Source organism: Oncorhynchus gorbuscha, linkage group LG24, assembly GCF_021184085.1.
Source record: "Oncorhynchus gorbuscha isolate QuinsamMale2020 ecotype Even-year linkage group LG24, OgorEven_v1.0, whole genome shotgun sequence".
In the NCBI taxonomy this organism is placed as follows: domain Eukaryota; kingdom Metazoa; phylum Chordata; class Actinopteri; order Salmoniformes; family Salmonidae; genus Oncorhynchus; species Oncorhynchus gorbuscha.
Window position 1 is genome coordinate 48,286,442 of NC_060196.1, and position 13,596 is coordinate 48,300,037.

At 42.9% G+C, this 13,596-nt stretch overlaps 1 protein-coding gene across 1 annotated transcript; it reads left to right on the forward strand.

Annotated features, from left to right (window-relative positions):
• Positions 1-2,251: 2,251 nt before the first annotated feature.
• On the forward strand, positions 2,252-5,741 carry LOC124012968 (homeobox protein XHOX-3-like). The gene is made up of 3 exons (XM_046327068.1): positions 2,252-2,799; positions 3,898-4,133; positions 4,948-5,741. The coding sequence occupies exons 1-3, from the start codon at positions 2,427-2,429 to the stop codon at positions 5,473-5,475; spliced, it is 1,137 nt and encodes a 378-aa protein (XP_046183024.1). The 5' UTR covers positions 2,252-2,426; the 3' UTR covers positions 5,476-5,741.
• Positions 5,742-13,596: the final 7,855 nt, after the last annotated feature.

Consider the following 13,596-nt stretch of genomic DNA (forward strand, 5'->3'; position numbering starts at 1 on the left):
GCTAACATGCTAAGTAGTTGCAAAGTAGCTACAAGTAGTAAGTAGTATAAAAGTTGCTTATCAGCAAAAATGCGAAAGTTGTCCATCAAATCAAATCAAAATCAAATCAAATGTATTTCTATAGCCCTTGTACATCAGCTCATATCTCAAAGTGCTGTACAGAAACCCAGCCTAAAACCCCAAACAGCAAGCAATGCAGGTGTAGAATCACGGTGGCTAGGAAAAACTCCCTAGAAAGGCCAAAACCTAGGAAGAAACCTAGAGAGGAACCAGGCTATGTGGGGTGGCCAGTCCTCTTCTGGCTGTGCCAGGTGGAGATTATAACAGAACATGGCCAAGATGTTCAAATGTTCATAAATGACCAGCATGATCGAATAATAATAAGGCAGAACAGTTGAAACTGGAGCAGCAGCACGGTCAGGTGGACTGGGGACAGCAAGGAGTCATCATGTCAGGTAGTCCTGAGGCATGGTCCTAGGGCTCAGGTCCTCCGAGAGAGAGAAAGAAAGAGAGAAAGAGAGAATTAGAGAGAGCACACTTAAATTCACACAGGACACCGAATAGGACAGGAGAAGTACTCCAGATATAACAAACTGACCCTAGCCCCCCCGACACATAAACTACTGCAGCATAAATACTGGAGGCTGAGACAGGACAACATTCAAACCCACAGCCTTTGGGTTGCTAGACGTTTGCATTATACGCCCACCCATCCACCCTGTCCAACCACCCTACTTTCGTTTTCGCCTTAAGCAACCATCTAGGTAACCATACCAAGTAACATATACTACTTTTAGTGTCCCGGATTTACATTTCTATGTTACGTCTAGTCTATGAGACCAGGCTGTGTAGCCCCATGTTGTTGGTTGTTCAGACTAATATGTCAAATGGTAGATAATCTTAACTCTGACCACCAGGACTTGACCTCTGAGCACTTTACTTGACACCACTTTAGAGGAGGGGGTGAGAGAGGGACAGGGGGGATGGAGAGGGATTGGACGGGGCATTGTGATGTGAGGAAGATTGCGTGTTCTGTTCCAATTACGCAGGGTTCTATGGACACTTGGACAGGCCACTAAAGAGTGGACCATTTCATTAGACGCTTCGAGGCGCGCACAAAGCATGTTGATCCAAATGGAACATGTTTTAAACGCCTCTATTAAGCACCACTGAGAATAGATCTGATTTAACTTCCCTGTGGAATGGAAGTCTCAGGGACAATGTATTATAACAACGTGGTCATTTTGTTATAAGATGGTCCTATGCATTGGTGGCTACAACGGTTTTGATTGTATTGCTTGCAACGCTTTCCTTTAAGCTGAATAACTTGGCAAATACATTAATATGGTCTTCATTCTGTCCAGTGCAGCTTCCTGCAATCATATTTTCAATTGAATAACAGGCCTTATATTGTTATGCATTGTTCTTCACATTAGACAGGGTTTTGTTTCGGACAAGCCATACGTTTTGAAAGCTGACAACTTCAGATTCACGTTGCAACAAACCTCACCATACTCTTATATTGTGCTCCTGCTGTGGATTACAAATATCACAATGGTAAACCAATTAGCTCCACCATTTAGCTTCAAATACACACTATACTATTTCCCCCCCAAAAAATATGTGTGGGCTATTTGATGACCACGTCGCAACAAACAACGCAAATAATTTGCCCCTTGTCATGTAAATAGTGGGTTAATAATATGGATTATTTCATGGCATCACATTACATATAACCTGGTGTCCTATAAATGAGTGAATAATTATTTTTCATTATAATTGACATATCAATATTGTTCATAATTTTAATAACTGAGTACCTCTTAAGAATGACCTTTAGAACGGTCTAAAAATATATATAATTGAAATCTTGAAGATTTTTCAGAATTCCTCGTTTCGAACGGTTTTGTTCCATTGTGGAAATTGATGATTAGAGGACATTGACGTTCAGTGGACTATATATACTCTTTATACCTGCACAAAATAATTTGCTCGTTAGCTCATGCGGTAATAATGTGTTTGTAGCCAACACTGTCCAAAGATGCCTGTCTTCCCTAGTATCTCTCATCCCGCGGTTGTGATTGCTCGTTCTCTGTTTATCCACATCCAATCGATGCGTGGCGTCATCAGGGGTGCCATTATGACGACTGCCCTATTAAGAATGACAGCTCGAGAGAAAGAGAATGCAATGGTGATCCCTCCCAGGGCTTGTGCCGCACTCTGAAGCGCTCGCCTCGCAGGATCAGAACGTACATCCCCCCTCTCTTCTCTCCTCTCATTTCAATCAATTCCTCTACTCTTTTTTTCTCCACTCTCACGACTGAATCCCCTCGCCATCCGTAGCCTGCAGTGTCACAGACAGCTTGGCTCTCTCCATAGTGATTTGGCGCCCGTTCATTCCACGCGCGTTCGTTCGTTCGTCGGTAATGGAAAACAGAAAGGAGATGGTGATGCTCGCGGAGGGAGGTCAACTTGGCACGGTGGTTGGCAAGACGGGCTCTAATTTCTCGGAAGCAGTTGGAAGCCCCGCGCAAGAACCGCAAGGAAAGACGGTCAACAGGAACTGCCTGAGCCCGGGTTCTGCACCCTACTCGCGAGACAGAGCGGACGAAGAGGTGGAAGGCGCACAGGGACGCGTGTGCGCTGATGTAAGGCCGGTTGGCATGTCCTCTTCTACCGAGAGACACCGGATAGATCACACCAACAAAGAAACCAGCAGCTCGGACACTGAGTCAGACTTCTATGAGGAAATTGATGTGAGCTGCACGCCAGAAAGCATGGACTACCCCAATGGGAAAGGTAATGAAAAAAACGTCATGACACTATTCATTTCGTTTTCTCAACACATTGCATGGATGTGATTTTGAAGGTGGGAAAATGTAAATTAATGAATGCAATCGATGTGACTGTGTAAACATGGTCTACAATCGATTGCTAGTAGCCTGTCTCTGTGCATGCAGAGTCCAGAATAAATTTAAAAAAGTAAATTATGGCGTAACATACTCAAGATATTCCGTACGATTGAATTATGGATAGGGAGTGACAATTTACTGAACATAATTGTTATTGTTGTTATAACAACGTTAATTTGTAATGAATTAATTTCTCTATAGATTGTTACATCCACACTCATGAGAGACCTCAGCTTGTTATTGTTGTTATAACAACGTGAATTTGTAATGAATTCATTTCTCTATAGATTGTTACATCCACACTCATGAGAGATCTCAGCTTGTTATTGGCTTGTACCTTCTTAGCTAGGGTTTTAACCAGTGTCACTTTTAAAACGAGTTACCCCGGGGCCAGACACCCTGTCGCAAATCATCCAATCTGCACGCATACTGCTAGCAGAGATTTGAAGTAAACTGATTGGAACTATCTAGGGACCATACCCCCAGGAGAACTGACATCAGACTGGTCATGTATTTATGAAAAAGAGGCTCCAAATTAATTGTCTAATGCTTAACACATGTATTTTTAGGTCCTGCTTTCAAATGAATGGGAAACAGTATCCTACATGTTGAACGAATGATTATATATGCTATTATCTTCACATCGGGTTCTGCGTAACATATAACTATCACAATGATGGATTAATATAATTATCCCTTCTGCAGTTAGCTATGGTATTCATTTATCTGGATTATTTAGTTTACTCTAGGCCTACATAGGCTTAATTTAGGATGAGATGCCTTTTAGCTAGTTGTGGTGCTCTGCTTTCGATTTTTGTCAACCTCAGCCAAACGAAAAATAAAGGCTGCAGTGACAATTATACAAAAACAAAAATAACCAAATAAAACCTGTACAACACTTAATTGTAGGATACTATTGTCATCAAATGTACCTTTAGGCTATTCTATAACTAATAATCTGATTCATGTTTTAAACCCATTCCAGGTCGAAACGGTGATTCCCCCTGCCACCCGAGTGACAGCGGCATGGATCTTGGTAAGATGGGTTCGGGACAGGGCTCGCTGTCCTACGGGGCCGACGCGATGCGACGGTACCGGACAGCATTCACTCGGGAGCAAATCGGTCGGTTGGAGAAGGAATTCTACCGGGAGAATTACGTGTCCAGGCCGAGGAGATGTGAACTGGCGGCTTCACTAAATTTACCAGAGACCACAATCAAGGTAAGATGAGGCTCTTTGGCTTTAACAGTGGCCTATTTCAACATCATAATGTTTCTCTACAACATATAAGCCTATTTCCAATATAACATATTTGGCATAGAAAGGGGCGAGCTTAAGTATCCATTAATGAGCTGGAATTTGCGATATATACTGAGCTTGAAAACATTAGGAACACCTTTCTAATATTGAGCTGCACCCCCTTTTGCCCTCAGAACAGCCTCAATTCGTCGGGGCATGGACTCTACAAGGTGTGGAAGCATTCCACAGGGATGCAGGCCCATGTTGACTCCAATGCTTCCCACAGTTGTGTCAAGTTGGCTGGATGTCCTTTGGGTGGTCGGCCATTCTTGATACACACAGAAAACTGTTGAGAGTGAAAAACCCTGCAGCGTTGCAGTTCTTGACACACTCAAACCCGTGCACCTGCCTGCCACCTGCTACCATACCCCGTTCAAAGGCACTTAAATATTTTGTCTTGCCCATTCGCCCTCAAAGTCACACATACACAATCCATGTCTCAATTGTCTCAAGGCTTAAAAATCTACACTGACTGAAGCGGATTTAACAAGTGACATCAATTAGGGATCTTAGCTTTATCACCTCGATTCACCTGGTCAGTCGATGTCATGGAAAGAGCAGGTGTTCCCAATGTTTTGTACACTCCGTGTAGGTCTGCCCACTGCTCTCTAACTGTAATGCCATTTGGAACCGTGGGTAAACGTGCAAAAACAGCTGTAAATCTGTTATCTGTCTCATCACAGACGTATGAAGGATCATATTTTACTCCGCCTGTCTGTATGTTTGTGTTCCATAGGTGTGGTTCCAGAACCGCCGAATGAAGGACAAGCGGCAGCGTCTGGCCATGACGTGGCCTCACCCTGCCGACCCCGCCTTCTACGCCTACATGATGAACCACGCGGCCGCCACTGGGAATCTCGGTTACTCCTTCCCGTCCCACCTGCCATTACCGTATTACTCCCACCTTGGGGTCGGAGCCGGCTCGGCCTCCTCCGCCACTCCATTCTCCAACCCACTCAGGTCCCTCGACAGTTTCCGGATGTTGTCTCATCCCTACCAGAGGCCGGAGCTGCTGTGTGCGTTCAGGCACCCATCCCTGTACCCCAGCCCGGCCCACAGCCTCGGTCCCGGGGGAAGCCCCTGTTCCTGCCTCGCCTGTCACTCCGCTCAAACAAACGGCTTTCCACAGAGGCCCACCGGGTCAGACTTCCCGTGCTCCCCAACGAGCAGGACTGACACGTTTCTGACGTTTACACCGTCGGTGCTGAGCAAGTCCTCGCCGGTGACTTTGGACCAGAGAGAGGAGGTGCCATTGACCAGATAAAACGAAGAGAACACATCTAAATGTGTTCATTGGACTGAGTCAATGAAGCGCAGAAGAGGGCCATACGCTTTTACCATGACGAGCTTTTATCAAACTTAAAGAAAACACATGATGACAAGACTCAAACAGCATGAATAGAACGCTCGTGTGGAGCAGACTCCATACCCGCAGCAGCATAAGCGACAGGTACTGCAGCGCGAGCTGTTACACACACCTGCTACATAACAAAAAGGAGAGATGAGCGAGCTCGGAGTGCAAATAAATAGCCTACCCAGTTTTTAAGCTATATGTTTTCAAGCACCAACGCGATGATCTCACACATCATGCTATCCACTGAAAAAAATAATTTCAGTTACAAAATCCCATGCAGACCATGAAATATTCCGAGATCTAAGATTAATTTGGTGCGAAGAAAGAGAGAGCCCAGGCGGACTGGGAATTACAGACAAACGTTTATCTCTGTGATGGATGGTGTTAACGGTTTATCATTATTTGTAGTCTCTTCACATGTCCAAATTGACCTACATATATGGGTAGGCTAGTTACAAGAGAATGATGTTTTCCATCTTCTTTTTTTAACAAGGGAATTGTTAACAGACTGCACCGTCTCATTATGGCTCCCTCTCCCTATCCGAGTGTCCCTTTTTTGAAGGTCTGGGTCGGAAATGTGCAGATGCTGGTAAAATTAGTAAGTGATGTATATGTACGTGGCAGATGAATTTTGAGTGTTGAATTAATGATAATACCGGCCGCGCGCGGAGACCGGGAGGGATCGTTTCTGCCAAACCGTAACAAGGCGCCAGGGGAACGGATTAGCTCGCTTTGGCTTGACGGGGGAAGAGAGAGAGACAAGCCATTGGACAATCACACCAGGCAAATTAGGCCGAGTTCGCTCGAGCTGCCCATCTCACCCATATACCCTCGACTGAACACTAGCCACCACCTCTCTCCCCCTGCCCACCCCCAATTCTACCCCATTCAGCCAATGTTCATAAGACCGAATGCTTGGATAAATGCATTCATAACGACTGATTCTGATACTATAAGCCTTATATTTATTATACTCATTCTAAAATAGTTTGAGGAAATTGCTATTATTTCTTTGTTTCTATGTATCGCTTTGCACTGTTACTGGCATAGTATTTCATCGAAATAACCCTGTCATGTTTTAGGGAAATTGCTGCAAAAAGGCTCAAGAGAGCGAATTCACTCTGTGGTCATTTTTGCTGAATATATTGTTGGATTGTTCTGGACATCAAATTTGCAATAAACAGCATTTCAAACAACAAAATCAATCGAATGTTTTATTCTACAGCTCACGGAATAGGCATACTACGTTTTCATTGCAGCCTGGGCATCAAGGGAAGGCCTACATGTAGAATCGTAATCTAAATAAAATCAAAACAATTATATTCCAAAAGGTTATTCCTATTCTATTGATATAGAACCAAGTAATTGCACATTGTTAGGCCTAAAATAATATAAGTAGGCCTATGGAACTTCCTAGCAATCTATTGACTTACAGGACTATTATAGACAAATGCCACAGAAAAATATAATATAAAATAGACCTAAGGTACAGGGCATTGTCATTGCATATTGCTCCTAACGAGAGCAGTAATTTGACCGAAGTGGTCGGTGTCAAAACAACAGAATTGCTGGGCGTCGTCTTGTGATGGGCGCGCGAGAGGATATGACAGCTATGTGGTCCCCGGGATCCGTTAACGCCAGTCATTATTTTCTCTCCCACCGGTTAATAGACAACGGCAGAATCTGTTGTCTCGAGAAGATATTGGAATGCTAAAAGATCGATGATCTAACTGGCCCCACCAATCAGCGCCAGCTTAATTTGTTGCGTTTGACGCGTAATTGAGTCGCAGGCTTTCGGTAAACGAGATATTTCTGTATATAATGGGACACTAGAAAGAGGCTGTAGCACCACGAGCTCAGGGGCTTTTAATGTGTTTACATCGTCGAGAGGGTAGATTAGAAGTTATTTCAGCAAATGAGTAGTGTAAATGTGTGACATTTAAGTCGAGGGTGGATAAAAGCATTCCAACATGAAATGTGAAATTCCAATTTCAATGGTCTTGAATATAGTAGATCTATATAGGCCTAACTATGTATTGAGGGTAAAATTAGATAAACTAAGTCATGGTCGTGCTCGAGTTAATACATTTTCAATCGTTATCTAACGAATAAACGAGACAGCATTAGCTTACTGTTGTTTTAACTTAGCCTACCATTTTAGAAAACAATACGATCTTATTATCGTGATACATATCACCTTCCTATAAACACACGTTTCTAAAATATATTAGCCTATATCTATTTTTCTATCTGAAGATAAAATAATGTGTTTGCTAATTATTCGTTAAATCATGCTCCCATCCGGCGTGCATTCCGGTGTGTCACGAGGTAAAAGGTTCGCCCTAATCAGGCAGCCCCCGCGAGCCCCCTCTGAAATACCCTCCACCCTACCCGCGCCCGTCTGATTGATCGCCTTATTAACTGGAGTTCTTGTAAGTGTGACCGAGCTGATTAAAATGCATATGTTTGGAATAATACACCGTTTAAGCCGCCCGGCAGAAGCCACAAGGCAGATTTATGTAAACCATCACGCCATATTTCTGCCTTATACGGAGATTGCAGGACGAAAATAAAAAAATGTTTTGGCTTGTACATAATAAAATAATAGCAAAAAAAGATCATTTTAACTAAATAGATATTCAAATGCATTTGCCATTTCACAATTGTTTCCCATTGGACAGTGGCAGAGTGAGTTATGGTTCGTGGCCAGGACTGGTTGGGGCTGATTTGGATGTACCGATACAGTAGCAGCCCCCACCACCACCATATGATCCTCTTTTCAAGCGCGCATCACAGCGCCAGAATGACACATAAGTGATATAAATTACAACCACATTTACCCAACAACACATATGGATCCCCAGCTATCCCTTACTACGTTGGATCCTCAATGGCCTAATCCACCATTAACACTCGCATTAATCGCTGGAAGACAGTACACGACCGAGCTACAAGATATGATAGACTTCTCTAATTCACACGTAACAGCAATTACCTCGGCCTTAGAAGATGTTATTAGTGAGAATTGGCGCAGGGCTCGTCGGAACCCTGACTAGCACAAAGCGTTCTGATAGGGGAGGTGCGGAGCAGCTGTCCACTGAATGGAGAAAAAAACGTAGCCATCCTATCCGAGACTGCTGCTGCTGTTTAAATTGTACTACATTCTAATTTACAGGCCCTTGTCGTAGCGCGCGGGGCTGGCGAGGAGGCGTGGATGGACCAATCACAGAGTAATGATGATGAATGGGGAATTAATGCACACACAAGCGAGACAATTTAAGCCTTCATCTGTTTAAATAGACTTCCAATATCATTTGGAAACGGAGGTCACGTTAAATCAATCGGGCGACGCGTGAAAGTCGTTTTCGGTGGCGTCTTTATCAACATTATTTACGGCGCACGGGAGAGGGCTTTAATGCCAGGCCGGGCTCGGGAGGGGGGAGGAGGTAGAAGGGTCCCGCTGCTCAAAGCTGGTGACATGAGAGAGTTGGGGTGCCTCTTCAATTGTCACCGGTTATTTTATTCAGGTGGAACTAAACAGGTTGTAGCTATAGCGTTTGTTTATGCGAGTCAATTCAGACTGGCCCATAACAATTTCCCTCACCTAACAGAGCTGTACGGATATAAAGCCAGAGTTTAATGGCCCAATATCTTATGTATGCATGTTTACACCATATGTCTAAACACAATGTAGCCCCAGAGACAAGAATAAAGCAACGGAATAAAGCAACGGCTGGCAAGAGGCAAGATAGGGGGATGCTTTCAAACTGCCTCTTTTTGCAACGCCATCGTTGTCTTTTAAGTCAATATGATTACATCATTCCCTGTTTATTTCACATGATTCTTTATCAAATATACTCACCCAAACGGTTTACCACTAACACTTCTGGGAAACACTATAGCTCTCAAGAACCAAAGTGGGCTCAAGGGGGCTTACAGTTTCCCCCTCTTGGATTCTCAGCTGAAGGTATGGCCAGTTGTGAACTACAATACCGGCGCTCTGTTTTAACGTTTATAAACCTTAATAATCCTCCCTTGCGATATGGTTTTGGAAACATAAAGCCCTCTACTTTCACATCACATCAAAATAATTTCACAAATAGAAAATATACACTTGGGCCGCCTACTGTACACCGTTTTAACCGGTTTTAACACATTTGTGGCCGACAGTATTTTTCGGTTACAACACTATTCTGGTGTCCTCCCGTTACGCACAGGTGTTAGGAAATGCTTCAAGAGATAAGTAGAGCAGTTGGTCGCCTCTGTCTTCGGTATAAAAAAAACAGCTGTAACATGGCCTTGTGGGAACCAGAACCATATAAAGGTGCGTAGTAACCCAATTAACATTTGATTTTGTTTTAATTCTTGCCGATGAGAAAGTTCGAAATGTTTCTAAAACCATATTGCAAGCGAGGGGTATTGACGTTTAGACATATCTTCGGGACAACGTTGGAGCGTCCGTGCATTTGTTTCAGGCGGCAGACAGGTTCATGATAAGAAGGTATATGTTTTAGATTACCTGTCTATGAATGGACTAGATAGAAACAACACGAATTTCGCGTAGATTATGCTGCGTTCAAGTGATGCCCCTTCAACTCGTATTTATGACTAAGAACCTCGGGTATGATATCTGGACCCAGATCTTTTCCAGATGCTGTACTCTGACGTCACGGGGCACTGAAAAAGTAAACAAAATGGCCGTGAGTTCAGCTGTAAATGGTGAGAATGGTTCTTGCGTCCCTTCCGAGCGCCTGAAAGCTCCAACTCGTTGACATGAAAGCGGCATTAGGAGCCTATATGGCTGCTGGAATAGGTGATGTAGCTCTTTCACAATCAAATAGGAGGTCCTTTTAACTATAACCAAATTTGACCGTCTACTTCTGTGATTAATAAAACAAATAGTCAACAACAAAAATGCAACTGTAACTCTTACCCTAGTAACGTTGTTGACTCATCCTATACTCGTATTCGTAGTCAAAGCGTAAATTGACAACAACCAAAAAACACTCAACAAAAACACCACCTCAAACTTGTATCTCAAACAGGCCATTTCAAAATGCTTGCTATTTCCTCACAGAGGATGATGTCATCCTTAGGAGAACGAGCTGACCAATCAGTGATATATTGATGTTAATATTTTGAATGACCAGTACATGCCCAAGCCATTCTGTTGTTACTTTAACTGAACGAATAGAGATGTTATCAAGAGTTTCAGACTTTTGGGTATTATGGTTAAGGTGTTGGCTGGACCGTCACTGGACCTGGGTTCAAATCCCAGTCAGGGCTACTCTTTGAATTTGCTTCAATATGTACTCCATATACAGTGCCTTCAGAAAGTATTCACACCCCTCCACTTATTTCAAATGTTGTTGTGACAGCCTGAATTACCAATTGATTAAATAGTTGTTTTTTCTTCACCCATCTACACACAATACCCCATAATGACAAAGTGATCAGATCTTTTTATAATTTTTTGCAAAGTTATTGACCCGGCAGCCAGCTGCACCAATGTGTTGGTAGAAACACTGTTCAACTGATGACTGGAGTCAGCCTGCAGGCGCCTGGCCCACCACAAGGAGTCGCAAATGCGGGATGAGCCAAGTAAAGTCCCTCCGGCCAAACCCTCCCCTAACCCGGACTACACTGGGCCAATTGTGCGCCGCCCTATGGGACCCTCGGTCACGGGATCGAACCCCAGGCTGTAGTGACGCCGCAACACTGCGATGCAATGCCTTAGACTGCGCTACTCGGGAAGCCTAGTCCGTTTCTTTTAATCCTAAAAAATGTCATAGTCCTTGCCGATGACAAGCACACCCATAACAGGATGCTGCCACCACCATGCTTGAAAATATGAAGAGTGATACTCAGTTATATGTTGTGTTGGATTTGTGCCAAACATAATTCTTTGTATTAAGGACATTCACTTAATTTCTTTGGCACATTGGTTGCAGTTTTACTTTAGTGCCTTATTGCAAATAGGGTGCATGTTTTGAAATATGTATTATTCTGTACAGGCTTCCTTCTTTTCACTATGTTATTTAGCTTGGTATTATGGAGTAAGTACAATGCTGTTGATCCATCCTCAGTTTTCTCCTATCACAGCCAATAAACTCTGTAACTGTTTTAAAGTCACCTTTGGCCTCATTGTGAAATCCCTGAGCAGTTTCCTTCCTTTCTGGCAACTGAGTTAGGAAGGACGCCTGTATCTTTGTAGTGACTGCGTGTATTGATACAATATCCAAAGTGTAATTAATAACTTCACCATGCTCAAAGGAGTATTCAATGTCCGTTAAAAAAAAATCTATCTATCAGTAGGCGCCCTTATTTGCTTTGCATTGGAAAACCTACATTTACATTTAAGTCATTTAGCAGACGCTCTTATCCAGAGCGACTTACAAATTGGTGCATTCACCTTATGACATCCAGTAGAACAGTCACTTTACAATAGTGCATCTAAATCTTAAAGGGGGGGAGGGTGAGAAGGATTACTTATCCTATCCTAGGTATTCCTTAAAGAGGTGGGGTTTCAGGTGTCTCCGGAAGGTGGTGATTGACTCCGCTGTCCTGGCGTCGTGAGGGAGTTTGTTCCACCATTGGGGGGCCAGAGCAGCGAACAGTTTTGACTGGGCTGAGCGGGAACTGTACTTCCTCAGTGGTAGGGAGGCGAGCAACCTCCCTGGTCTTTGTGGTTGAATCTGTTTTTGAAATTCACTCCTCGACTGACGGATAATATGTGTGGGGTGAAGAGATGAGGTAGTCATTCAAAAGTAATGTTAAACACTATTATTGCACACAGAGTCAGTTGATGCAACTTACTATAATTCTGATTAAGCACATTTTTCCTCCAGCACGTTTTTAGGCATGCCATAACAAAGGAGTTGAATACTAATTGAATCAAATACATTTAAGCTTAAAAATGTTTAACTGATTTGTAAAAATGTCTAAAAACATCATTCCACTTCGACATTATGGGGCATTGTGTGTAGGCCAGTGACCCCCAAAAAATCAATATTTAATAAATGTTCAATTCAGGCAGAACAAAATGTGTAAAAAGTAAAAGGGTGTGAATATTTTCTGAAGGCCCTGTATATTTGTGAACACTTTTACATTCATGTGGATGCTTCTATGATTACGGATAAACATGAATCAATCGTGAATAATGATGCGTGAGAAAGTTAATGCTGGAGTAGAGAAACACATTTTAAAATGTAGCTTCACTGTCCAAATAAATACCTACAGGATTGTAGTTTGTAAGCAGCAGGGTTGGTTGGTTGTGAGTTGGCTTTACTGAGAGCGCAACCAGTCAATGTAAAAGAGTCTCTTCATCAGTCTCCCTCTACCCCTGACAGCTCTGACAGAGGGGTGGGCTGACCCCCTCACCCACACCCACCAGCACCACAGTCTACACACTCACTCAACGTTCTCCTCCTGTCTCCTTATTCCCATATACCGTAGGCCTTAATACTCTCCAAACACAATGCAAAAGAAACCTCAAAACAGCACACTTCCAGTTCAGGTCCAAGACCAAAATGCTCTTTAAAAAGACATTAAACCTATTCTTGGTGAAACGAAGTGGAACTGAGATTAAGGCATTACAATTTATGTGACTTCTTAAGAACATTTTTACTCCTGAACATATTTAGGCATAGTGGCTGAATACTTATTGACTAAAGACATTTCATTTTTTCATTTTTTAGTACATTTGTAATGTTTAAAAAAAAACATAACTCCACTTTGATATTATGACTTATTGTGTGACTGAAATCTCAATGTAATCCATTTTAAATGAAGTCTGTAACACAACAAAATGTGGAAAAAGTCAAGGGATGTGAATACTTTCTGAAGGCTCTGTATCTTTCTCTTCTTCCCACAGTTACTAATAAACTATAGGGTTCTCTGTCTCTGGCCCTCATCATCCAATCTCTTATACCTGCGATAGCAAAACTACCACCACTTATATGATTGATCTGAAAAGCACATTCATTTACTCGCAGGTGATTGAAAGACCCCTGGAGGGATACGAGCCCGAAT